The sequence below is a fragment of the Poecilia reticulata genome, linkage group LG14 (assembly GCF_000633615.1).
Source record: "Poecilia reticulata strain Guanapo linkage group LG14, Guppy_female_1.0+MT, whole genome shotgun sequence".
NCBI classification, from domain to species: domain Eukaryota; kingdom Metazoa; phylum Chordata; class Actinopteri; order Cyprinodontiformes; family Poeciliidae; genus Poecilia; species Poecilia reticulata.
Window position 1 is genome coordinate 16,551,541 of NC_024344.1, and position 27,452 is coordinate 16,578,992.

At 39.5% G+C, this 27,452-nt stretch overlaps 2 protein-coding genes across 2 annotated transcripts; one reads left to right on the forward strand and one right to left on the reverse strand.

Moving 5' to 3' along the window:
- The first annotated feature begins 910 nt into the window (after positions 1 to 910).
- On the forward strand, positions 911 to 14,246 carry vkorc1l1 (vitamin K epoxide reductase complex, subunit 1-like 1). Its single transcript, XM_008428105.2, has 3 exons — positions 911 to 1,199; positions 6,294 to 6,403; positions 8,958 to 14,246. Exons 1-3 carry the CDS (start codon positions 1,009 to 1,011, stop codon positions 9,182 to 9,184), a joined length of 528 nt encoding a protein of 175 aa, XP_008426327.1. The 5' UTR covers positions 911 to 1,008; the 3' UTR covers positions 9,185 to 14,246.
- Positions 14,247 to 16,072: 1,826 nt separating this feature from the next.
- Positions 16,073 to 27,353, reverse strand: gusb (glucuronidase, beta). Its single transcript, XM_008428106.2, has 12 exons — positions 27,087 to 27,353; positions 25,239 to 25,424; positions 24,948 to 25,129; positions 24,675 to 24,817; positions 23,376 to 23,563; positions 22,835 to 22,987; positions 22,222 to 22,400; positions 21,493 to 21,639; positions 20,419 to 20,503; positions 19,496 to 19,672; positions 18,943 to 19,078; positions 16,073 to 18,271 (listed from the first exon to the last, which is right to left on the reverse strand). Exons 1-12 carry the CDS (start codon positions 27,276 to 27,278, stop codon positions 18,120 to 18,122), a joined length of 1,920 nt encoding a protein of 639 aa, XP_008426328.1. The 5' UTR covers positions 27,279 to 27,353; the 3' UTR covers positions 16,073 to 18,119.
- Between the last annotated feature and the right edge of the window lie 99 nt (positions 27,354 to 27,452).

A 27,452-nucleotide genomic window follows, 5' to 3' on the forward strand; every position in this document is an offset into this window, starting at 1 on the left:
GCTGGTGTCTATCTCCAGCGAACGTTTCAGGGGAGAGGCGGGGTAAACCCTGGACAGATCGCCAGTCTGTCGCAGGGCAACACAGAGACAGACAGGACAAACAACCATGCACAAACTCCAGTTCTCAAGGTCTGCTGTGCTACAGTTTTAGATGTGCCACAGGTACAAAAGACTGGAATGAAATGGCTTAATTACCTCCTTCTTGTGTGGAGGCCTGCTAACGACCTAATTATTCTATTCAGGTGTGGTGCAGCAGAGGCATATCTAAAAGCTGCAGGGCAGTGGCCCTCCAGGACTGGAGTTTGACAACTATGATTTAGAACGACCAATTAATTAATTATTACAGTCATGTTTTTGGACTGTGGGAGGAAGCTGGAGTGCTGCAAGGCAACAGTGCTACCAACTTCACCACTGTGCAGCACCACAGCTAAAACAAAGTATAAGTATTTGATTAAAATACTTTGTAACTAAATAAATGAATGAATTGTGAAATTTATCATGAAGAGAGACAAACAATTTTGATTTCATTGTATGTCCCTTTGCTTTCCCCCCCAAACATTGTTGTATAGTTAAATTACAAATTGTCTGAGGTGCAGACAAAAAAAAATTATTTGTTATATGATTAGTTAATAATGCAGACCTGGATTATGAGGTCTGCATTATTAAGTTCTGAACTCTAAGAACCTTTCTGTTTTATTTTTCCAACATGAAAATAAAACTTTTACTTTTGTTTTAATTTATGACACAATTAAACAAAGAAGAAAAGGTCCCGTTGGATACTATTTCGAAACGACTACCAAAGTGGTGGCATCCGGAGAGCTTTGAGGTATTGAAAGTGGCATTTACAAAAAACAAAACTACTTTCAGCCGTGTTGCTCGCCAAAAGCTAATTGGTAGCGGCCCGCCCCTCACGATGTGGCGCGTCCTGACGCTTTTCCACGTCGCAGCTCTGCCTCATAGGCGAACCAGCTGCGTGTGTATGCGTGTCTCCAGCTAGGCCAGAGAGTGATGGCGGCGCCCGTCCTGAGAGTGTCCACCCCTCGGTGGGAAAGAATAGCCCGGCTTCTCGTCTGCCTGCTGGGCATACTCCTTTCTCTGTATGCGTTTCACGTCGAGAGGGAAAAGGCCCGGGACCCGACTTATGAGGCCATGTGCGACGTCAGCAGCTCCATCAGCTGCTCGAAAGTGTTCAGCTCCAGGTAATTTGAATTCAGCAAAGAGCGCCTTCTGTGGCGCTCAATGAAAGCTGGCTGCTATTGTGGCAATCTGGGAAGGGTTGCGCGCTTTAAACTGTCAAATGCACTCCGCTAATGTTTGACTGCTGCCTTGGACGGCAGAGGCTTGACTGTAAAACTGCCTTTTTTTTTTACTGCAGGGATGCTGAAAGATATTTGCTAGGCAGAAAACCTCCAGAAAGAAGCTCCCTGCCTGTAGTTAATAAGCACAACATTAGCTATTTAGCTTGGCAAAGCTAACGTTGCTAACCGCTAGCAAACGGGCTACCGTAAGTTACTTTTAGCCGGCTTTCTTTTAAGTGAATAACGACGGATAAATTTATGAATTGTAGTTTTCCAACATATTTAACCCAAACTTTATCTGCTTGGTGAGAGTAAAGAGGTGGTTTGAGCTTATTGAAATGTTTATTGCTGGAAGACCCTTGACTAAAACTAGAATTTCTTGTTGTTCAGGCTTTTTAATATCGCTCCATTTCGTTAAATAGACGGCGCTCACTTGTTCTATTGTCATTCGTCCCCAGCTATCAGTCTGACCCACGGGTGGAAGCGTTCACACTGGACAACTGCAGAAACGGAGAACGGTCTCTGAGCATAATCAGCCAGTTACACATACAGCCGCAACTCGGCTGATGGTCTGCTGCTACGACTGGACTTTGTTGTTTCTGATGGTTTAGATTGACTTTTTAAACGTTTGATTCATTGTCCAATTTAGGATTACAGTCTTCAGGTTCAACATGAAGGGGTTTCTGTCCAAATTCTAAAATAAATGCAACCTGTAAGGGGGAAATAAAAATCTGTTTTAGATGGAATGGTTAAGATGGTAAAATACTCACTAATAAAATGATTGTAAAACTTGCCAAGCCCAGTGTTTGGGTGCTAGTGCAGTCATTTATCCAGCAGTCCGTCGTGTTTTTCAGTTAAAAAAATGTTTAAAGATGGCAGGAAATTTGAAAATATTACTTGATAATTATGTTATTGAAAGATTGAAGATTAATACCTGAACACCAACTATAAAGTCTTTAAAAAAAAAAAGCAAACATTTAAATAAGTAATGCTTAGCCTGGTGGGGACACAAGTAAAACCTGGTGGCCTACCAGGCTTATAGTACACTGAGGGAAACCCTGACTGATTAAAAAAAAACAATCTGAGAATCAAAACATGTTTTTAATGCTTGTCCCATTATCTGAAAATTGAAATATTAATTTCTGGAAATAGCTGTTTACACAACATTAGCTTGTTAGCAATGTTTTTAACGTCGTTAGCGCAACAGTATTTTATTTTTTTGTGCTAAAATACATATTTTAGCAATAGTGCTTGGTTTCAGACTTGGCGCATCACTCATTTTTGTCACCAATTAATGACTTCAGTTTCTGAAGTGACCTACATGCACTGATTAATTTAAGACAGGGGGTGCCCAAAATTGGTCCTCGAGGGCTGGCATCCTGCACGTTTTAGTTCTCTCCCTGGTGGTAGCAACAACCTTTTCAGGTCTTCTAATGAGCCATCATTTGATCCAGGTGGGTTGGACCAGGAAGAGAACTAAAACATGAAGGATGCCGGCCCTTGAGGACTGACTTTGGGTACCCCTGGTTTAGGAGTTCAAGTTTATGTGCCAAACATGCATGTTTTTTTTTCTTTTTTTTTTTTTCTTCCCAACCAAGTATTGCTGTTAATTCAGGATAATTCAATCCAGATTTGCAGAGAAACAATCCCCCACTTAAAAGCCAGATTTAGTCCCTGCCTTCTCAGTTGTTTTGCAGAGCACACACACAAATGACAAAACCCAGCTTGGCAGAATAAAAGGCCACAATGTCTCTGGAATGCAGACTGTTGAAGACTTGTTGCATATTTGTTTGAGTTGAATTAGTCCTTCCCTCTTCAAACCTGAAAAAATACCCAGCTGTAGGTATTTCCTTGTCAGCCAAACTTTCTCAGTGTAAATGCATAGTTCCCTTGGCATGGTTACCTCAAATTAATGAATATAAAAAATATTGATGTCTTGACCTGCCTGTAATGTATACAAGTATTTGCTGTACTTTCCAGGTGCTTATGAGATGGAATATTACTTTCTCATTTTACACTTTATAGAAAAGCACTGGAAGTCTAGTAAGCTGACATTGGCCTGTGAAATTGTTCTTTCCTACTAAGCTGCAGGCAGCTGATTGACTGATATGGCATTCACTCCTTGTAGTATTTCAAATATTTTTACCTTCAATAAACTGATGGGTAACTTCCCTTTAGGGAAATTCCCTTGACTGTCCCTAACAAATAGTAAAATGTAATGTTTTTTTGTAAGCAAAGGACAAGTGTTATAGCCTTATTTCAGCCAGCCAGCAGTATGTAGTCGAATTCCCCTAAAATCCTGCAAAAACTTCTGGTTTCTCCAGGACTTTCATAGGAATGCTATGACTGAAAATTTTAATATTTTTAAAATGGTGGTATTTGTTGATTCTGGAAGTCTGCCCATGAATCACAGTAATTTACATAAGGGAATCTCTTGATGTTATCAGTGTTCTGTATTAAAGTGCCTACCCATCAGGTGATGTAAAACATGCTTTGTATTAACAAACGAGTTATTTTTCCTTTAATGGTAGAACTCTTTCAGTTTATTTATATAGTGTCAATTTACAACAAATGTCAGAGCACTTTACAAAAAATTTCAGTTCAATTGGACATATATTCAATTTGATCTAGGTTATCAAACTGTACAGTAAGCTCAATTATTCAAAGTGGCTTAAATTTTTTTTAAGCAGATTGCATCGAGGAACTGACTTACCAAATTCACTGCTCCTGGACGAGCATGCAGAACATGTGTTGACTTTACAGCAATCCCTTGTAATGAACATGCATGTAGCAATAGTGGAAAGGAGAAACTGCCTTTAACGGGAAGAAACCTCCAGCAGAAACAGAACCAGAACCTGACTCGGGACAAGCAACCATCTACTACGACCAAAAAGTGGTCTGCCACAGCTGATGGCTGCAGCGCAATAGGATTAAAACTAGCAAACTCGTGATGCTGTAGTTTATTTTATACATTTTAAATTGAAGTTTTAAAATTTTTATTCTGTAAGTATTTCCTTGTCGGCTAAGCGATTTATTAAAAACGTGGTGGACAAGGAAATACTTGTCAGCCATTCATACACCTGTCGCAAAGAATGTAACGGATGGAACTGAAATAGCTGACATAAACTGATAAGAGAAAATACAGGAACTAGCTTGAGTTGTTTAGCAATAAAAGTGCTTTGAGGATTTGACTTTTTAAACTGTTGCATGTCACATTAGTGGTACTCTGACTCATTTTGGTGCTAAAAGGTGAATATTAAGCAAAATAAGTTTGAAATTCTAACCTGAGTGCCAATGAAATGCAGAGTTAAGAGTGGGAAACTTTTACGGACACACCCTTTGAAGTCGAATTTCTGACTTGTAAGGTTGAAGCTAAATGCACTAGTGATTTTTTTTATATCAATAAATTAAAAGTTTATTGAAACTTATTTCACTAAATCTGTATCTACAGCCTCTGAATTCCATTACTGACAAATCGTAGGTAATCGCAACAATTGGCAATACCTTCTGGTTTTCTGACTAGCAGCTGATGTAAAGCTGAGTTTGGTTGAATGCCTTTCTGTGATCAGTTGAACTGATTCTAGCCACTTCTGATCTTGGATTCAGATGGAAACTTCTGAACTTGAGAGAAGCGTAATGGACAATATTTCAAGAACTCCTGTGGAAACTGAATTTGGAAAGAAGTGTTTGACTTCTTAAGCTGCTGTGGCAAACGCCTCTGTAGAACAACAGAGGGGTGATGGGGAGTTTGATTCAAGTTATTTCTAATTTATAAATGGTAGTTTTGGGTAGAGGTGAAGTCTACTAGATACTGGCATCATTGGATGTTTCAATGAGTTGCGCTGCTGCGTAAGGAGCCTTTTATCACCAAAGGTGTTGCTTTTACATAATGGCTGTTCTGAACAAGAAATTAAGTTTCCATCCGTCTTGTTAAACTCGGATGTTGTTGGAGGAAATTGGCGGCGGCACAATGTTTTGTAGCATTGAGTAACTTTGTGCTGTGTGAAGGACACGATGTCACCATGTGTTTACTATTGAACATCTTCACTGAGTCAAACCCTGATCTGTGTGCCAGACGTCTTAAATTGGCTTTTAATGGAATCCTTATGAGAGTACACACACTCTTTCTGGATGCCTATTCAGGGTTTATTTTTTCTAAACTTTAACTGCAGCTTTGGTTACCTTTTACATAAAATATCTCGCTACATACACATTTTATTTCCTAGAGTGCAACATCATAGCGTTCCTCTTGTAAATTGGAACACGGTGAAGCTAAAACAGACGGCGGTGTTTGTCTCAAATGCAAAATGTGTATATATATATTTTTTTGTACAGTTTTGGCTTAATTACTTCTGAAGTTTCCCTTTTAAGAAAATATCCCTTTTTTTTGAGTCTGTGTATCCAGGTTAACGATTAATCGATCACTAAACTAGTTGGCAATTATTTAAGTAATCGATTAATTGTGATTTATCCGATGAATTGTTTCAGACCAAATTCAAATCGGTCACAAATGGACCTGGTGAAATCTAGTGTGTAAGTTTTGATTTAAGTTGTGATAAACATGACGGTGACCATACGAGTTGGTCAAATGGTTTTGGCTCATGTTTTAAAGATCATAAAGCTTTCCAGGCTCAAGTTGGAAGCGTGGTTTAGCACAGCTCCACCTTGAAAAGCACATTGTTGCTCAAAGGTATTCCCAATTTTCCAGGAAGTGAGGTCTACCTGCAATTCCTTGAAAAGGAGGTGGAAAACCCCCTTGAAGAAGAAAACGAGTTTGTTTTTGTTTTTTTTTTTTTACTGCAGCATCAGTAACGGGCAAACACTGGTTAACAAACCACTAATTCTGTCAGTTTTGCTCTCCAAGAATTCCAGGAAGTTGCATCATTCCCTGACTGCAAGGACATGTTTCATCATTGTTACCCACAGTGCTTGACTTTTGTTGGATTTCCTGAAATAAAATTTTCCTCTTTGGTGTTTTATTTTTTCCTGGTCTAGGTGGGGTCGAGGATTTGGACTCCTGGGCTCCATTTTTGGAAACGATAGTGCGCTGAACCAACCCAACAGTGTCTACGGGATACTCTTTTATGCCTTTCAGCTCTTACTAGGTAAGATGCAATTTTAGTTGACGCAACCTGCTGCGAGCACCACAGATTCAGGAGACTTTTCCTCTCGCTTCAGGCGCTGCCTCTGCTGAATCTCCCATCTTATGTTGCAGCTAAATTTGACCCAGGTGCCCCCTGGAATAATATCAGACCACCATATGGAAATGATATTTGTCCTTTTAAATCTAGGGCATCTAATGAAATGATGGCAGCATCAAGTGGGTTGACCTCTAGAGGTAAACGTTGCTGTTGCGGAGCCATAATTCTGAACGTTTCTCCTCATGTGCAGCTTGTTTGAACTTGAACGTTTCTTTGTCACAGACACCTTGTCCTCCCATTAACACACAGTGTGTTGATGGGAGTTATGCTGGTAGACTCGCTCAGCAACCTGGGCTTGATGCCGAACAAGAGGTTTTTTAAGCCATGTCAGTTTCCTCATATGTGACTGAAACGATGGCAGCTCGGTTCAACCAAGAAACATGGAAAACGCTGGAGGCTGCTTTGATTATTCCCATTTCCTTTAACCTGTCCAGAGAAACGTATTCGCATCCCTCTAACTTTTTGTCATGTAACTACTATAAACTTCACTCCCCCCGCCCCCCACTTCAGTAGTGGATAAGGTTGGGCAATTGTAATGGCAATAAAAATGATTATTAAGAAATGTATTGTTTTAGGTCTTGAAAAACATTCCAAAACATTCCTATTTAAAAGAAGCCTCTTCAGGATCCCACTTACTTAAATAAGTGTGATTTAAATCATTAAATAGCTCATATTTTTTACATTTCTGCCATCTGTTGTAAAAACTGCAGAAAATTGTAAAAATAACATCTGTTTTTCTTTAAACATTAACTGAAGTTTATAGCGACACGATAAAAATTCTCATCGTGAAAATAACTTTTTGCTTGTGATGTTTAGAGAAACTGACGCACGACTTTCATAAATATTAATCTGACCGTCTTGTGGGATATGTTTTTTACCAGCTCTGCAGTAAAAACATTTTTGTGTATTGAAAAGGAGAGCATTTGCAAACAGCAAGTAAGTATTGCCACAGAGTTCTAATTAGATGGATGTCTGGGCTTTGACTACACCATTATTACCAAGGAATGTACTAATAAACCCTTCCATTGTAGCCCTGTTGACATGTTTTCCTCTGGTGTTGCCCTGTTTTAGCTTCAGCCATTTTCCCACAAACGCTGACCTGCTTCCCTGCCCCTGCTGAACAAAAAGCATCACTCCTTCATGTTTTCTACCTCAGATAGAAACCTTGAATTCTGGCCTCATCCTGTTGGCTCTCACTACGCCTCTGCACAGAAGTTTCAGTCGATGCTCCGCAAAAGTCTGTCACTATTTGTTTTCTTTTTATTACCTTCCTTTGTGTCGTTGCGACCTTGTGGCAACACTTTAAAAACGATCCATAAACTGCTCCATCTCTTATCGCTTCTGTAAACAGTGATGCTTTGTGACGTCGACGTTCTTCTTCTGCACATGCACATCGCATTGGGGACGTAAAATGTTCAAGCAGACATCTGAACGACCACGCAAAAAATATATTTTATCAAAAGCAGTGACGATTGAGCATCAAGATCTGCTGTAAGAAGCCAAGCTTTGAGGCCTCTGTAGAACAACTGGCTTTTTATTTAAGTTAATTCACATTTGCTCTGGATTTTATTTAGGGGAGTCTGATTAAAGTGGGTTGAATGCAGTCCACGCTTTTAAAATTCACAATTGCGTCTCATTTGAGCTTACAATAATCCTCATTGGTCAAGGGCTGCAAATATGTTTACATATTAAACGTTGTGAATCCAGAATATGCAAAGTTTCATGTCAGTGAATGAGACGCTGTGCTGCTCCAAACGGTTATGGACCTCAGTGTTGATCAGAACACAAACGGTGGTTATTTCGGGGATAAGTAGCTAAATACCCTGTCAGCTCATTTTTATTCTATAATTAAGGCTTACTTTGTTCATACCTGCTAATATTGTCCTCCCAGTAACCCTACTCGATTAGGATCGAGTGGATTAGAGCTGCAGCTAATGATTATTTTGGTAATCGAATAATCATCTAAAAAATGGCACATACAACAGATTTTTCATTTAATCACAGAAGATGCAAATAATTAAATTCCCTTAAGTAATAAAGTGAAGCTAAATCTGCCAGTTTTTGCTGAAAACCTATTTACAGACAAATGTGTTTTTACCTTAAATTGCAAAATGTATATATTTTTTGTACAGTTTTGGCTTAAGTACTACTCTGAATATTTTTTTTTAGTTCCAATTAATAATAAATTACTAAATTAATTGACGATCATTTCAGTAATCGATGAATCATGAATAATCTGAATTGCTTCAGCCCCAACACGGACCCTTCAGGTTTAGGTGGATTCTTTTGTGAATTGAACAAACGATAATTCCCAGCTGTTGCAATGCCCTGAGGAAACCCGGACTTCAAAGTCTGTGACCACGCTTCATGTGACAACACATGAAGCGCCAACTCATCAGCTTTGGTTTCTTTTTGTCCCTCTCTGCTCAGCTAAGCTTCCGTTTGTTTCTTGCCGCAGGAATGACCGTCAGCGCAATGGCCGCCCTTTTCCTCATGACGACGTCCATCTTGTCGGTGGTGGGTTCGCTCTACCTGGGCTACATCCTCTACTTTGTCCTAAAGGACTTCTGCGTCATCTGCATCACCACATACGCGCTGAACTTCATTCTGTTTATTCTCAACTACAAGCGACTGGTTTACTTGAATGAGGCCTGGAAGCAGCAGCTTCAGGTCAAGCAGGACTGAGCTGCCTAGAGGAGGCACACATTCAAAGAAAAAAAGAAAAGCAACCTGATGACAAAATATATATAAAAAAAAAAAAACGTAACGCAACCTCTGAACTTTTGACTTGCCACCAGGAGACCTTGCTTCCAAACGATGTTTATTCTGCTGTGTTCAAAAAAATGAAGAAATTTAACTTAAATGTTGGGCCTGACATCTCAATATTGATTGCAAACACTGAAGGATTTGTAAGTGAAAGATGGCTTTTGTCCCTTTGAATCTCCCCCCTTCCCCTACATTTAACCTCTCACTTATGGGCTCAGCTGTTTGGGTGGAAAACACAATGCTGCTGAGGTGGAAGTACCCGCACAAGACGCACCGATGGAGGACAGCTCTGGTCTGAACAAAAAATGGATCGCAGACTGGAAGAAGAGGAGACGGGACATTAAACAGTGAAATTGACAGATCATCTGTACTCGGAGCTGAGCAAAAGTCCCAAAGTCAAAACAAAACGCCCATTTGGTTACCGTGTAAGTCTGCAGATGAGGTTTCTACAGCAGGTTGAGAAGAGGACGATGCAACGATTACCATTTATAAAGGATTTGTTTTTGGGTTTTTTTTCTTCCATGTTTACACTTTGTAGTACTTTTTTTTTTTTTTTTTTTTTTTGATGAGGACCACTAAAAATAAAACATGGGACAATGTGAGATGCTGTGTGTACATCAGTCAGATTTTTTTATTTAATTTTTTTGGAAATTCTGTAAATGGCGGCTGAGCAATACATTGGGCTAGATCGTGGCATAAATGACAACCCCAACCAATAAAAAGCTTACAGTAAGAAGACGACAGCTCTGTAATGTCGGGGTGGATGAGTCCGAGGATGCGCTCGGGACGTCTTCCTGCTCCGTAACAGCCTGGTGGGGCTTGCAGTTCAAACGGCCGTCTTTGTTTTAGACGTGGAAGTGATGGCATCAGAAATGGATCTGCAGGTTTCTCTTCACCGTTTGCTCAAAGGCACCCTCACTCTTATTTTTGTTGTGTGAAAAGCATTCCTGACCACCACACAAGTGGGATTCTTTGAGACTTATGTGCCTAAAGGAGTGTTGAGGTGAATTACTTTTTTGTTTTTAAACATTTTAGTTTTGGGGGAAATCGGGAGGGAGTTTGTCGACACCAATTTTTCCTCATTTTATTGTCACGGGGGACATTTTGTTCTTGTAACTGAAGAGCCTTGGCATGGGCCGGTGTGGGACTCTCCCGGTAAAACAACCACAGTATCACAAATTTCAGTGTTTATGAAATGGAATATGATCTTTTTTTTTTTTTTTTGAGTAACGATGCTACTAAACAAGCTGGTGCTAGCTGGGGAATCAGTCAGCCTATCTGCAGTTCACTTCCAAACAGAAATGCCACTTGTAGTTTGCCAACTTGTAAGAAATAAGCAGTGTTAAGCAGTAGTTTATGGGCAGAGCTACTTTAGTACACTTCTTCCAGCCTGCTGGCTGGCAGTGTGTAGCAACAGTTGCGAACAGCCAAGGAAAACTGGTCAACTAAACACTTTCTTTGGTTTGAGTTGAGGTAGACTAGCATTAGCTGGTTAGTCAGGCTACCTGCTCGGGTAGCTCACCAATTTCTCCTTTGAAAAAGTTCCCAACAACCCAATTTTTAACCCTCCATGCAACACTCAGGATGAGTGTGCCAGATGTCATGGTTGGACAGCGGCAAGTGGGGGTGGAGGGGTGTCCCATCAGACCGTCAGTTCCCAAAACCCCACACACCCACAAAACTGGTAAAAACGCACCCCGCTGGATGAAAAATAATTGGACCCAGTCTCTTAAGACCGTGTTGGGGTTAAGGTAGCTGACTGGCTTTGTTCAGCAGCATGTGTTGCATTTTTTTTCTACGCTCTATGGCGTCAAAGACAAAAAGCTGTCTGACTTTCTTTCTTTGCCATCTCATTAAAAGGACCTGAATCGGGAACACTACACCAATACATATTTTTATTTTTTTTAAACCCTGGTATACCTTGATCCCGGTAACCGGTCCATGCCTGGAAGATACCGCTGAAGTGTTTGTCCCTCTCGTCGTCTCACGAGGTAGCAATGGGCTGCTACACTGTGACCGTCTGCGCATGGGGCGGAGTGGCCCACTGGCAGAGGCGTCTTCAGCCTCGCGGTTGCACTAAAAATCGCCTGGCTTTCGCATACGGTTGGTGGGGTGTTGGTTGAACGGTCACAGGAAAAACAAAAACTAGTGCACTGTTGATGTGAACTGCACATGTGAACCAAGGAGTTAGATTTACTAAAGAACTAGATGTTGCATTTAAGCCATATGTGGATTGTTTTTTTGTTTTTTTTTGTGTCCTGATAAGACAACCAAGTCCCTCACTGTTTTTAAATTGCACCAAGTTTTAGATCTAACATAGCTGGGTGAAAGCAGAACTAGACTGCTCTATGGAGAAAGCAGATGTAGCTTCTAGAGATTCATTTTTCTTCCATCCAGAGTTCTTTTTTTTTTCCCCTCTTCACATGGCCATAACACAGTCTTATGCTTTCAAAGTTCTGTAACAGTCACTGTAATAAATGTAATGGTGTGATTCATCTGTGGTAATAAACCATCTCGCCTATGGTTCCCTTAGTACGATTTGCATCCTTCCTGTTGTAAATGAAGGGAGTGTTGAGGTGCTGATTAATGTCGAGCCGTGCTTTCAGTGACGTGCTTCTAGAGACCAATTGTGAAACCATTGAAGTAATGAATCTATCCTGGCATGTTGTGACCTGTGCCACTGCTTGTTTCGGTTTATTGTTGACCATTTTCCGAGGCAAACGTGTTTTAGCCCCAATTATTTTCCCCCTTTACATTCCAGGCACATTCTTTTCTCTGCAGACCATAATCCTGTCAGTACTTATGAAAAAGGCATGAGTTGCTCTGGATTTCTCTGATGTAAAAAGGCCACAATATCAGTACTTATACCAAGATTTTCACCAACAATATGTAACAATATTAAACAGAAAAGCAATGATTATTAGTCTTAATATAATTTAATCAGTTGTCTTGTGCTGTTTTGACAAGTATGGAAGGATTTTTATCCTTTCTCCACGTAAGGATGAATAAGTATTTACTGTTGGGAATTTCTGGATTTTATTGCTCATTCCATTTTTAAAGTTAATAGAAATTGTGAAAAAATAAAGTTACATGGATTTGCTTTTATGCGACATCGGGTTTGTGACAATTTGAGGATTTTTTTTTTTTTGCCAGATGAAACTCATTCAAATATAAAAAGCAATTTCACTGAATTTGTTTGGGCCTCTGCCAGATTTTTTATTTTAACTAGCCCAACATTTATGATTTAAGTTAATCTTAGAATTCATTTTTTTCCAAGATTTTTGTGGAATAATGGTTTCACCATTTACGCAAACTGATTTTAAAAGATTTAAATTCAGGATCATTCAGTCCAGACTTTTCAGTATTATGCATTTTAAACTGTCTAGATGCCATAAAAATAGGCACTGCCAATTCACCGTGTTTCATGATCGCTGAGGGGTAAAAACGGAGCATATAAATGAACTAATAGGCGATGATGATGTGAAAAATCTGTAAAATAACTGAAATGTAAATGTCATGGGAACCCTAATTATTTCGAAACAAACTCAAGTAAAAATACTTCATCAAATATTGGAAGTAAAACAAGTTATTAGCTGGTTTATTAGTTGGGCTAGCTGCTCTGCTAGCTAGCCTGACGTGAGCTGCTGAACAGACATACCACGCCAACTGTTGTAAAGTCTTTAAGAAGAATTGTTAGTTTCCACATGAGTGCTTGTGTTACCTTTCAACTGGAAACTGTTTCAAACTGACTGTTTTATTTTCTTCTCTTTCATTCTTATCTAGTACAGCTGGTTAAGCTAATTAACGGTGCGCCTCAACAGGCGCGGGAGGGGAAATTGATGCAGGAGAAACATTCAATCTGGCAAATTCCGTAGTATCACATTAAACTGTATTTAAAGTGCAAGAATGGTGTGACATCAAATTTTAACATAATGGAATTATGCCTTTTTAAACCTGAACAGCGATAACCAGCTTATGTCAGCTTCTGAGTATTTAATTTTGCATTGTACCAGTCTGGGTGGGACTCCTTATGGTCTATATGTAGCTTTTTTATGTCATGTAGAAAAGAATGGGAACCAATAGCTGCTTGACATCCGTTTGGTTTTCATTGCCCGTTTTGGAAACATTGTACATAAAACCAATATCCATCTTCATAAGGAATGAACTTATAAAAAGTATGGCTTTTTATTTATTTTTCTCAACGCAAAACAAACTTGACATTAAGCTGCCAGGCACTTCATGGAACAAAACCTGGGCCTGGTCGTGTTGGCATAGACCAGACTGTGCTAAGTGTGTAGATACTCATGCGAGCCTTCTTACACCAATTCTTAAAAGTGACTTTGAGGAAAATACAGTTAGGAATGTTGGGCATAAAGGATCACTTTGTTGTTGGATTATTAGATGTGAGAGCGATCAATTTTCCATTCTTATTAATATTTATTTAGGCCTAGAGGTATAACTGCCATTTTAGTTGCATCACTAATGCCAACAAAAGTGCCTTCTGTTTGATCACCCGGCCTCGAGCCAAAGACGAGCAACAGTAACAGCCTTGTAAGAAGAAGTGCACCAGGCACTTCTGCTTGCCTTCCTAAGGATGGAATCACAGAAATTGGAAATTCCCAAAGATTTAACGTCCAGTAACGTTGCAGTGCAGAAATGTGTTCACCAATTGCCAGACGGAAGACCCTGTCAAACCACTGTCGTTCATTGTTTTATTGTTCCTAAACCCCACCATGTAATTCTCCTCTTTTTGTCTAGATAAGAATGGTTTGTTTCAATACAGTACACTGTTCAAATGAGATTGTAATTTTTCTTTGATTAATTTTGCCCTTTAGCTGTATAGACTGTTAACATTGAGTTATTTTAGTATATAAAAAAAACTATAAAAAAAAAAAAAAAACTAAAGTTGAGGGGCTGGAGGGCTTGGAATTCATGTGTCAGTGAAAATTGTTTATTAAAATTCTTTGTGGAGGAAAACTTACTGGGTTTGCTTCTGTATTGCCACATAAGTTTTAAAATGTTGTATTTTCTTACATGGAAAAGTGTTACACTAATGGTAGAAATGCGCGGAGAAAAAAAATCAAATTCATATATCCTAAAATATAAAGTGGAGCTAATTTGAACCTGTTGTGTTGAAATGATCTACCATTAAAACATTCCCTCTGAAAGTGTCATTTTTAGTCTAACTAAATGGCAGTGTTGGCAACGTAATTTATCAGTATATTATAAACAAAAACTTTATTTAAAAACAGAGCAACAATTATTCCTACAGTTGGCAACATATGGTTTTATACTTTTGTAATTCTATAACATTCAATAATGGACTTGATGTAGAATGATGTCACGCTTTAAGTAAATGTGCCTCTTGCGCAGAATATTAGCTGCCTAACTAGTCAGGCTACCTGCTGTGAAACCCAACCTACAATCAGCTGGTTACCAAATATGCCGTTAATATTTGGTGGGGGCAAACCTGCCCAATTCCCTGACCATGATCATTTGAAGATATTTTTTTTACATTTTGAAGAGACATTTCAAGTCCACAAATTTGGAAAAATCTCCATTTTAAGTATTTAATGTTTTTCAAACATTATTTCAAATGTTTGAAAAACATTTTTCAAAATTGGGCCATGACCCCCCCTGGCTCACCAATGAGGATGCCTCTGTCATGAGTAAAATGTGTTATCCACATCACATTTCAGCCATCTGACCAGCAGTTTGTAGTAAAAGATGGAGAAGGTGTCACACTATTGTATTCTGAAGGCGAGAAAAACAAATATGTTCTCTAGCATAAAAAAAAAACAAACAAAAAAACTTGGCAAAGGAGGAACATACGGAACATTTCAAATGTTTTAAACTTTTACCATGTTGCTGGTTGATCTGCATTATTCTACCATAATTTTTTATTCACTTATTTAGAAATGTTAGTCAACTCTAATATAAATAACTGAAATGTTATTTATATTACATCTGTCTTTCACCACTAAAAAAATAAAACTTTGAGAGAAACCTGCTTAATTTGGCCATGCCTTGTAATATGTTAAGCCTTGAGTTTGACATTTCCTTGGAAAAATTGTCATTTTCAAAAAATATATATATCTAAGATTGATGATACTATTTTAACCAGGTTGTTGACATGACCGTCTTCTAACTTGAGATTATGTTCATTTCTTCTATTTTTAATTCAACTTTGGAAACATTTAACATTCGTTTCAGGGTGGTGTTGGGCTTGTGAAGGAAACATGTTTCCCCTGTTTGATGCAATGTAGCAAAACTTTAGCTGTGTGAAACATTACATTACTGTGGACTTTTTTTAAATAAAGGTTTTATTGGCTCTAGTGGCCTTTATTTGATAGTTGACAGGAAGGTGGGTAATGAGAGAGGGGGAAGACATGCAGCAAAGGTCGCCAAGCCGGGAATCATACCTGCGACAGCCACGTTGGGGTCTGAGGCCACCGTATGTGGACTGTGCTTAACCCCTGCGTCACCACATTACTGTGGACTTGAGGGGAAACATAAAAAGTTACTCTGAATGATTTGGAAATGGTTTCTAAAGCAAAACCCATAAAGAACATGTGTGAGCTTAAATGGCTGCTGTCAAAGTTTAGAAAGGAATAATATTTGCCCGGCGTTGGTGGAACTTTTAACACAAAGGTCAGAGATCAGATGAGGGTAGATAATAACTGTGATCACGCCACCAACAATAGTCACGTCACTCTTATTAACCCTTTAAGCATCATACAAACATTTAGCCAGACTTTAGCATTTTAGATGTAGAAAAAAAACGAATGACAGAACCTGAGGGATAAATGTAGTGTCATTATAACGTCTTTATTGCAGTGATTCAGACATAAAATGACTCAATTTATTGAAATCAAACGTAACATTCAGATTTTCCCTTACACAGTAACATGACATTATTGTTTGTATAAAGTCAGACTGGCATATTCCAACAGAAACTCTGTCCCACCTTTTATTATCTTTACACATCAGAATACCCAAAGAGGAACCAATAATTCATTTGTCCAGCAATAAAACTAACTAGAAAAATATTAATGGAAAATGATCTAATAGTTTATTCCCTGAATACAGATGGATGGAAAATAAGCAAAGCTACAGTCAGATCATGAAACTGATCTATGGTTGATGCAGGAAAAAAAAAACACACAACTGAACCTCAATTTGAAGAAGGTTTTAGTACAAATGGAACAGAAAGAACAACAAAGCTGAAGATATTTTTCTTTGATCCTAAAAAAGTGTAACTAAAAGGAGCAATTCAGACCCATTGAATTTAGTCTGCATGACTCAAAGCAACATGCCTAAACTCAGCCTTGATTTGCTTAGGCAACTGTGCTTCTCCAAATACGTTGCTACATGACATCATTTTCTTAGATTTGCAAAGCAAACACGGTTTGAGTCGGGTGATAATACCATGAAGAACTCTAGACCAAATATGCCAGGTGTTTTAACGTTCATTTCATTTCAGATTAATTTCTTGATCCCCTCCATCCTATAAAAAAATTCTTGTTTTTGTTCCTAGTTTATATTAGCTAAAATGAGCTACAAAATGTAATATTAGTGAACACACTCTTTTCAGAAGCTCATTAGATGAGATGCTTAAAAGGCGCCTAAATGCTTTCAGAGCGGCAGCTTCTGATGGATTTAAAGGAATTTTCTAAAGTTTTGTCAACCTTTTGTTCTGGTTTACTCAATCTTCGGAAAACAAAAGTTTACAAAGTCAGTCATTTGCATCAGTTGTGGAGAGCCAGTTAGTTATCGTTTCTTTATGCTGAAGACAGTTTAATGGTCCCACCTGTTTTACATACAGAAGGTTTGATCTCAGCGCTATAAAGCTAAAATGATCTCCAGCTGATATATTTGACAGACAGCTCAACAACTCTGGCAACAATTGTGCTTGGGTAGAGAAAATAAATTATTAATCGTACAGCCCCAATTACATACAGAAAATGCTTAATTTCTGTTTAAAGTCTCAACTTTTACCCAATCATGTACAAAGCACTGAACTTTGAGAGAGATCTTATGACATCAGCCCTGATGACTCACTGGGGTAAATCTGGACCGACGCCATGACTACTTCCGTCTGTAATTGAGCCAACTCTACTCTATATAAAAATCCTGCGTCGCTTGCATATTACAAAACCCAAGCTGTGACTGCAAGCGTGAAGCTGACAATTATGTTTTTTTTAATACAGCACCAAATATAACCACCAGGCACTTTATGGAAAGAGAAACGTCCATTCAGTCAAATCACTCAGATTCAAAGTCAGTGCCATTGATCCTAGTTGCAATAAAAAGATTGCATCAAGTCACAGACATTCATTTTTTCTGGATGTGTGTGAAAACACAGCGCTACAGGCTGAGCATGTTGGGGGATCTATCCAGTGTCTTCAATGTCTTTGGACTTGAACATGAAGGCAGCTTTGCCTGTTCCACTCTCCTCTGGAAATGTTCAAATCAAATCCAGGAACCTTATTTAAAGCAGGTTTTAAGGCTTTCCTATGTTTTTGTGATTACTGTTGCCGTATATTTTCCTCCCTCGTATTTCCTGCCTGTAAGTCTCCTTAGTGGTAGATCCCAGCAGCTAATAAGGGGAACTGAAACTGTTTCTTATTGTTGTATCTGGCATTTCTTTGTTCCCGTTCTTGTTTTATTTTCTTTAAAGAAAACTAAATAAAGATATTTAGAAATATAGCAGTTTATACAATCACAGAGACGCTGGTGGAAAAACACAAGAAGGATAATTTAATTAGAAGCAGAACTTGATGTCAATTTGATCAGACATGATTTTCCGTGCGGCTCCAGCTGTCCTGCGGGGCTAAACGCTTGCGTTGGTCACTCACAGTGGGCAGGGGTACTTGGTCCAGAGGGGCAGGGTGCCAGTTTCATTTGCCAGTCTCCAGTATCTCTCCTTGAGGATGAATGCAGCAGCTTTGGGTTGCCTTTGCCGAGTAAAGATCCCCTTCTTGTTCCCCACCACACGCATGATCCCTGCGAACACAAAGATCAACAGAAATATTGGAGAAGACTTTAATAAAAATATTGGCATTCGTGTGTATGAAGAAAAAAAGCAGGCATAAAAACTTTAACTATAGTCTCTGTATCAAGGCTACAAGCCCAGATCCTCATTTGAAGAAATTAAATTTTCAGTTTTAAAACGATGAATTTAAAAATATTGGAGATGCACCTTGAACTCATCTGAACAAAACTCTTCAGATCACCCTCCAACTACAATGTAATGTTAACAGCAACACTCTTCGGTGTGGATGTCATTGAGTGAAGACTCAAAGTTAGCTACTTTCAGTGTTGGTGAAATCCGAGGAAGAACCAAAAATTTAAACGGTTGTTTACGTCGTAACGAGATGCGTCTGCACTTCAATCAAGCAGACAAAAGGAAGAGGCTGGACAGAAAAAAAAAAAAAAAACGCTCTAAACCGTCAAGACTCATCCATCCAAGAACAAGATGAATTTAGAAATGAAGAATGTTGGAGACTCTTCAAACTAAAGTACATTCACTAGGAAGTACAAACAAACCTTGTTTTACAGCAGCTGCTCTTGCACAATGTTCCCTTTGCTCCTAATATAAATAATAGCCACACATGGCAGGCAGACAAGGAGAGAAAGTTTTAAAAGAAATTATATTTAGCTAAATTCTGGTTCACCTTGTGTAGTCATGAAGTCAGCGAAGTTCCAGATGAGCTCGCCGATGACGTACTTCTTCCTCTTCTGGTCGAACACGCTGTGGTACTGCTGCAGGACCACTTTCTGATACTCCTCAGTAAACATCACCGGGGGGTCCTGAACAGAAATATGATTCAAATATCAAATGGCTTGTTGCTATGGTGATGGAAAAAAAAAGGTCAACTCCTTAGCAGACCTCTCAAACAAAAATACGAAAGATTACATATTTAATGGGTAGGAATGACATAATACGTTTGGGCTTTTAATTATTTGCTTACACTTGTTTTTCAGATCAAATTAGTTAGTGCCCAATTTAAAATAAAAAACTCTGAAACAAAAAATCTGGAAAAAGTTTCTAATCCTCAGGATCCAAATATGTTTAAACGTGTTGGTTTTCAAGCATTGAAGCCTTTAAGAATCCCACATTATTTTTAATAGGGTTGCAGTCAGGGAAAAAAAGACTAAAACTTCTGTAAAAGTATTAAAATGCATCAATAAAAAGGCCAGAAATGCCCTGCGGGTGTAGCTGCTCACATTATGAAGCCCTGGCACGACATCGGCTCCGTACTCGCTCTGGATGATGGGCTTCTTGTACTTCCCGTACCAGTCCTCAAACTGAGTGTTGAGCTGGAGAGGGATGACCTCCACGTGGCCGGGGTCGTGGTACCAGGAGAAGTAGCTGTTCACACAGATGACGTCCACAAAGGGAGCCTGGAGGCGGAGCAAATGAATGTTTAATAAATACAAAAATAATACAACCTCACACACGGTCAGGATTCTTAAATTAAAAGTAGATATTCTTCTACGTACGTCCATAGAATACAATCACTGATTGTTCTGGAATAACGGCACTAAGGGTGACTAATCTAATATCACAATTATAAACTTTGCTGGATGATAAATTGTCCCAGAAATTGAGATAAACGATAATCTCGTCGTTTTGAGACCTTGTTCACCTGATAATTGCATAATGCAAGTGTGTCCTCTCTAAGATCAACTTTAATTGTGTAAAGAACACCTAGTGCAGGAACTGGAAGATATTTCAAATGTAGATAAAAATAAAAAAAATGACAAATGTAATTAATTATGAGACTAAACAAAATTGCCCTTAAAAATCAGCTCATAGGGACAACAAGCAAAACTGCCAGTGATCATTTTAGTTGATCATGTGACTGATAAATTTATAATAACCAAAAATTGTGTTTCTTATTGAACTGAAGGCTGTTAAAAATCCAAATATTTACAGATGGTAGGTTAACTTTGGTCTCATTTCTAGTGCAAACATATTTATTCTTGAAATAAGACAGAACTAACTTGCAAGTAACTTTTCAGCAGGTATACAAGCAAAAAGATTTTGTCTTTTTGTCTTTTTGCATTGAAAGTTGCCAGACTTCACATAAACAGAGGGTATTAACTTTTTTTTTATACTGCCAGTAGTGAGATGAAGACAGACTCACTCCTTTGTCCCGTGAGAAGTTACTGTCTGTGATGTAGGTCACAGGTCGGGTAGGGTCCAGAGCTTTGGTGTGTTTTATCAGCGTCCTGCAAGGGGGAAAACAAAAAACAACAAAAAAAACTGCAGTGAGCCATTTTGCAAGCGAGTTGTCACAGGATTGATCCACATCGCAGATGGATGATTACATCATCACACCGAGAGAAAAAAAAAAAAAAATCTGCTAAAGTCAGCTTTAAACTTTACAGTAACCATGCATGCCTGTGCCAGTAGAAGCGTGAGACTATTTTGTTCTTAACTACATCACAGTTCCTCTGATGGGTGCAGTGATTGGATGGGTGGGTCTCTGTGGTCTCAGGCGAGCCCTGAGCTCCAGCTGTTGGCGGCGGCTTCGTAACCAGCCTGACAGGATTCCTTAGATTACTGCTCAAGGCCAAACCGACAGTTCTCCACTAGTCGAGGCTAAACTAATGCATCCCAAAGTCTGCTTCGTTTTTCATGCATTTCATACTTCTTGACAAACTCAGGGACTTCTGTGTTCATCAAGAAGTTAACAAACCACAGTGTTAGAAAACGTGGCATCAGTAAATGTTTCAATCAAATTTCCCCATCAACTCCTTTTCTGGTTTACACCTTCCAGACAAGTTTCTTTAACTGATGCACTTAGCGCCTCCACAAGGAGCTATGAAGTAGTGCAACCAAAAAGGAAATGACTAAAAAAAACACACAAAAAAATGGATGAAGCAATATTTACATTTTTATTTCTGGGAATGTTAAATATTCTCTACAAACCAAAGACCCACTGTTGCCACTGTTGCCCTCACTTACCCATCTGCCCTTTGGAATACATTTTGCCCTCTTTCAGTGCATTTTTAATTATATATTATCTGCAACTTACACTGTTAATTGAATGTATATGGCCATGAACACATATTTTGTAATTACTGTTCATTTTCACTTGTGTAGAGTAAGAGATATAAGAGAATAAATGAATTAATTTGAAACTTGTAAAAATCGAGGGAATAAACTGAAGTGAAAGTTTAGAGTGAAACGAAACCATAACACCACAATAACTTACTTGAAGTAGTTCTCAGCAGGGGGCATCTCTGCAGCGGGCTCATTGGCCACAGACCACATGACCACGGAGGGATGGTTCTTGTCCCGCCGTACCAGCTCATCCATAACAGCGAGGTGGTGGGTCAGGGAGGCGTTTCCAAAACTGCGACTGTGGTGGGAAAGCATAGGAGCAAAATTTGAGGCATCACAGTGGCAGCGCTTCCATTACAAATATCTGCAAAACTATCAAAAGTCCACTAAGGTCAAAAGAAAAAAATTAAATATTGCATTTATGGTGTTTCCATAAAAGAAGGTCATTTTTCTAAACCTTTGCTAAAGTGTGCAATTCAAATGTTTTCCTCTCCCTTTTGTACACCAAGAAAAAATAAATAAAAACCTTGAATGTCAGATTAAACACATTTTGTGAAGATAAAAAAAACAAAAAACATGACAGAGTTCTGGTTGATATATCCACAATGGAAGAAATCAATCATGATCATTTTAAAGCAACAGACATCTAAACCAGACATTTCTACAAAGTTAGTTATTTTAGCTAGCTGAAGCAGTTGAAGTTAAAATCAGAAGCACAAAATCTGTGAACAACAATAAATATTTTCTACAGAATTACATCAGCTGTTCATTTAGGCTTCTACCCAACTAAGGACAGTGGAGGCCCCACACGTTAAACAAGCAGCTAAAAACCAACCAGCCGGCTTTAGAGTGGATGAAATGTCAATCTGTCAGGTCTTACATGTCTTTAATGCCGACCCCTGGGCTCTCATCAATCACCACGATGCCATGGCGGTCACACATCTGCAGAATCTCCTCAGCGTAGGGGTAGTGGCTAGTGCGGAACGAGTTGGCCCCCAACCACTTCATCAGGTTAAAGTCCTTGACGATTAGGGGCCAGTCCAAACCTTTCCCTCGGATCTACAACACAAGGCAGGACCGGCTCAAAACGATTTGATCCGACATTCCCCAACCATGAGAATGTAGCAAGGTAAACGTTTGATGTTCTGTAATGTTACAACCACAACTGTCTGAACGGAGCTCTAAGGCAACGGTTCTCAACCCCGGTGCCCAGTGCTCACCTCACCCAGTTCAACAAACAGATGAATAGAAGCTGATGGCATGCTTAGGAGGTAAAGCAATCATTAAAATCAGATGTGCTGCAGCAGAGAAACAGCTACGACACGAAAGACAGTGACCGCAGAGGAAATAGGTCGAGTACTACGGGTTTATGAGATGTTCAGTTTGGACAGGGGTGTCACTTTTATTTTGGGCCACATCAAGATCATTAATGTTCTCCAACACCAACTAAGAATGAGTCCTCGGTCTGTATTCAGCTTCTCTCTGGTACTTACGTCGGCATCTTCATGCTTATTGACCCCATGGAAATAGAAAGGCTTGTTGTTGATGAAGAACTGGGTGCTGCTGACGTTAACTGTGCGGATGCCAACCGGTAGCGTGTAAACATCCTCAGACGTTGAGCTCTCATCAGTAGCCTTCAGGCGAACCTGGACAGGACAGTGATCCAGAGATTGTTGCCATTATCTTATAAAGCAATGTTAAAAAATTTAAATCTGTAGATTTTATTTTAAGAAAATCTTTCATTTTAATTTATAAAAAGGAGCAGAGTGGTCCACAGCGCTTCCTTGACTTACATTTTGATGTTAATGTATACATGTGGACCAAAACTGGCTTTAAAATAACCTTAAAGCATGTAGGCCCTTAATCATTTCAGAAGGAAACACTGTGGAAAATGCATTAAACTCAGATGCCGTTCATTGCAATAACCGGTTTTAAAAAAACGGATGCTTTACTAATTTGCTTTCACTTCCTTGGTTGCATCCTTCATGTGATCCACATCTGAAAGTAAATAATTTAGATTCTAGGATGACTCACCTCCAACGAGTAAAGATAACCCGGGTTCTCGTGCATCAAGTACGGCCACCACAGGTTGACATTTGGCACTTTGAGCACTCCAGAAGCCTGATTGGAGGAAACAACGCAGTGGCCTCCGTTGTCCATTAAAGTCACCTTCATCGCAGCGGAGGTCGTTCCTTTGACTGACACACCGTACCGGACCAACCCTGGAGTCCAGAGGAAACGCCACAAACATCATGAGCTTGTTGCTTTTATTACAGCTCCCTGTCATTTGATGTTCATAATATCCACATCATCACATGTGAAGTAGACTCGGTTCGATTGGGGACCAAAATTGCAATATTTGCTACATTTTCAGCTGCTGCAGTTTGTTTTCACACTGCACTGACTGCGTCAAAAGAACCTCAGCTGTGAAAAACCAGCTCTGGCCTCACCAGGTGGCGCTGCACCAAGAACCACCAAGGAAACCACATGAAAATCTCTGAAAATGACACAGAGCGCAACTTCCTTCTTGAGAAAGAAGCATGAAGTGGCAAGATTTTAGTGGTTGCACACTGCAAAAACAAAATCTTACCAAGTATTTTTGTTATAGTTTCTATTGTTATATTTATTTGTTTTAGTTTGTTCTAGTGCAAATATCTGGAACTTGAAGACAAAACGAGCTTGCATGTGTTTACCAAGAAACAGGAGCTTGTTTTAAGTCATTAACTGCTTGTTATTGATAAAAAAAAGAACTAGTTCTGCAAATAGACTTTTTTATTTATTACTTCTAACATGGGAAAAATGTCATGTTATAAGTCAAACACTTTACCAGTGCAACTAGTACTTTAAAAATAAAAAAATATATATGTTAAGGATTTATTTATTTACGCTTCAATCTCTTGCTGAAAAGTTACCTGCAAGCCAGTTTTGTTTTATTTCAAGTGTATTACGATACCTGCACTAGAAACTAGACCATAAATACTTGGTAAGATTTTGTGTTTTTGCAGCGTGAAAATCCTGGTCTTTCCGTCTTTGGCAAGAGACCATTTTTATGTTTGCTTTGGTTGCATTTATCCAGAAAACCCTGCTCTGTAGTTCGCTTCCTGCTTTTGGAGTGGCCACTGGTCTGAATGGTATTCAAATATGCATTCAAATTGCACCAGAGTTCACTTCAACCAAACCAAGATCTAGATTTTAAAGGAGGACAGAGTTTGCACATTCCTATCTCCCCAAATAAACCAGACTTTCAAGGCAAACGAACTAGACTTTGATAAATGTGGACTAAAAAAAAAGGCTGGTGAGAGTGAATCCAGAGACTCTTGACCGTTGGCTTACCTGTGTCGTCCAAGAAATCTGTAACAACGGTGATGTCATCCACGTAGGCTTTAGGAGTGGTATACAACAGGACAGGACGGTGTATCCCGGCATAGTTGAAGAAATCAAAATTTGTGTTTTGAACAAAGAACCCAGCAGGATACCTGTGAATCAAAGAGTCTTATTAGCAAAACCATTCAAGGTGACTCATAAGGGAAGCAGAAGTTTGGTGTAAACCAAGTGTTTGAATGTGAAAGATTATTGCAGAGACGAGAGGTTAACAGAGGAGTTTACCTCGTACGGTCAGTCATGTACAGGATGGTGCCTGGAGGGAGTGTGTGTAGATCCAGAGTGTTGTTCACAGCGATGGTGATCCTGCAGGGCATGGTTGGGTCTTTACGGAGTAAGGTGCCTATTTCTGCCTCAAACGGCAGATGCCCACCTTCGTGTTCAGTCACCTTCACACCATTCACCCACTGGTGGATATAAAGCAGCTAGTTAAACACTGATCTAAAAACATCCAATACAAATTCATTGCTCCTGGTTTTCAAGGTCCCTGGATCTCTGTTGCTGAGAAAGACTCACCACTACAGAGTAATAGTGAGCGCTCCCCACTCTGAGGACCACTCGCAGGCCGTCATCGGTGATCCAGCGGGTGGGCACCGTCACCTCGCGCTCGTACCACACCCAGCCAATGAAATCCCTCAGTGTGGGGTCTTGAGTGATGTCGTTGTAGCTGGCAGGAACCGGCATGTCGATCACAGGGCCGGTCTGGAACAACATACATGTTGCTTTTAGTGGATTTCTAAAAAGCACATTTGCACCAACCAAAAATGGATTCAAATCATTTTGGTCCCATTGTTAAATAATTTCACCTCTAGTGAATTGGGCGAGTCAAACTGCTTGGAATCTGTGATTCACTGGACTTTGTGGAATAAACGATAAGTCAAGAAAACCACAATCTGACACCTGGTGTTTTTAGGGTTGTGAGCCATGATCATTTGAAATGATCCGATTAAGCATGTCATTGATCAGTATAGCCTTCAACACTATGCATAACTGCAACAATCCTATAAACATAACAGAACAGCTTCCTGTATTTCCCAAAAAGCTATTTTTACTCCATGAGTAAAAATGGACCACTGTAATGGATGGTGAACCATTTAAATTAAGTTGCTTAAATCATTCAAATTTGTAGACTATTTATTGTAAATTATATAAAGGATGCTGCAGATTGTTTGATAATATTTGTCTGTTTTGATGAGCCCTGGTGGTTTGTATTTTGTTTCAACTGTATTTGCACTTTGTAAAGTTTTTGTGCGTTATGTACCTCACGGGCTGCCGTAGCTAAATGAGGGCAGGCTAAACAGATATTTGCATATCTGTTTAGTTTTCACGGTGACTGAAGTAATCAAGATGATTGAGTTGACCTATGATCATCAAAGAAAATAAACAAATCTTGAAAATCACCCCTCGAGACCGCGCAAATTAATTCAAGTGCTGGGGAGCTGCTACAACCACATTTCTCACACGGGAACCATCAAAGTTTCAACTTTAAAAAGTGAAATGCTTACTCTTTTGTGCACCTTTAAAACTTTAAAAGTGGAAACCAAGGGGCAGTCCTCAAAATCTGAAAAGTTTTTAGCATTTGTAACCAGTGGCACCTCCATCCCACTGACTGAAAGGTGAGAGGGTAAAGGGGTAGTGGTGACCTGGTCAGGAATGTTTGTCAGAGCTTGGCCAGGAGGTCTTGGAGCCTGTCTGATCAGGGCAGACCAACGACCTTCATTTATCTTTTCCTTCATTTGTTTTGTCTTTTGCAACCCCCTTCTGATATGACTTATAGCCACCGACCTTTACGTTCAGGAAGCCTGACCCTAAACGTCAGGCTCATGCGTGGAGACCGGAAGGTAGCAGGGTTAACTGAACTGTTGCATGGTTAAACTCTGCAGTGGTCATCGAGTTACTGCGGGTTTTCACTCATTTATTTCCATGTCTCCTTTAATTTCCAAGCTTGTGGGATGTATGAATGGTATTGCTTTAAATGCAATAGTTATCCACAAATATATTTTCAATATTGACTTGAGTGCCCCACCTTTAAGCATATTATTGCGAATAAAGGCTTTTTAAAAATTATTCTTTTTACCGTCATGTATTTGACAGATTCCAGTTTCTTTATGTGTATGACATCTTTGGTATAAATACCAATACAGTTCTTGTGTTCCAAAGGGTTCTAGACTTGGACCAGTTTTGCTTTACATAAATTTTATGGCCGTGGATGCAAAACTTGCGCAACATTTACCACTATTTGTAATAAAAGCCGTGATTGATAAGAGTTAGTTTATGGTATGCTAAGTATTTCAGTGCATTATACTTATACTTGCACCTTATTACGGTCACTTTGACTTGCTTCGCTTCTGTAAACCCACTCACCTCTGCCAGTCGACTTTTGTACCAAGCGCTCTCGAAGCCCTGGTTCCTGTTAGGGGATCTGTCAGCCCTGAAAGCCCAAAGCCCGTTCAGCTCCTTCAGCTCTCTGGAGGAGGACTCCCGCGGAAACAGCATGCCTGTGTCCAGCAGCAGCACCGCGTCCAGGGCGGCGAACAGCCATAAAACACGGAGCATCCCGAGCTTTACAGGTCAGACCACCGTTGGCAACACGAACTTCTCAACTGACAGTTTCCTAGTTCCTTAGTCACGTGACCTGGTCTAGAATCACGTGACCTGGTCTAGAATCACGTGACCTGTTACTTTCACGTTCTGTCAGAAATATCAGCGCCGATGCGATTCAGGGAATTG

What these genes read in the sequence shown, in the direction of transcription:
- vkorc1l1 (XM_008428105.2), top strand. Translation starts at nt 1,009, where the DNA reads ATGGCGGCGCCCGTCCTGAGAGTGTCCACCCCTCGGTGGGAAAGAATA. An exon ending in TCGAAAGTGTTCAGCTCCAG is followed by an intron (nt 1,200 to 6,293) that starts GTAATTTGAATT and finishes TTCCTGGTCTAG; the next exon opens with GTGGGGTCGAGGATTTGGAC. An exon ending in TGCCTTTCAGCTCTTACTAG is followed by an intron (nt 6,404 to 8,957) that starts GTAAGATGCAAT and finishes TTCTTGCCGCAG; the next exon opens with GAATGACCGTCAGCGCAATG.
- gusb (XM_008428106.2), bottom strand. Translation starts at nt 27,278, where the DNA reads ATGCTCCGTGTTTTATGGCTGTTCGCCGCCCTGGACGCGGTGCTGCTG. An exon ending in ACAAAAGTCGACTGGCAGAG is followed by an intron (nt 25,425 to 27,086) that starts GTGAGTGGGTTT and finishes ATGTTGTTCCAG; the next exon opens with ACCGGCCCTGTGATCGACAT. An exon ending in CCTGCTGAGAACTACTTCAA is followed by an intron (nt 20,504 to 21,492) that starts GTAAGTTATTGT and finishes TCCCCCTTGCAG; the next exon opens with GACGCTGATAAAACACACCA.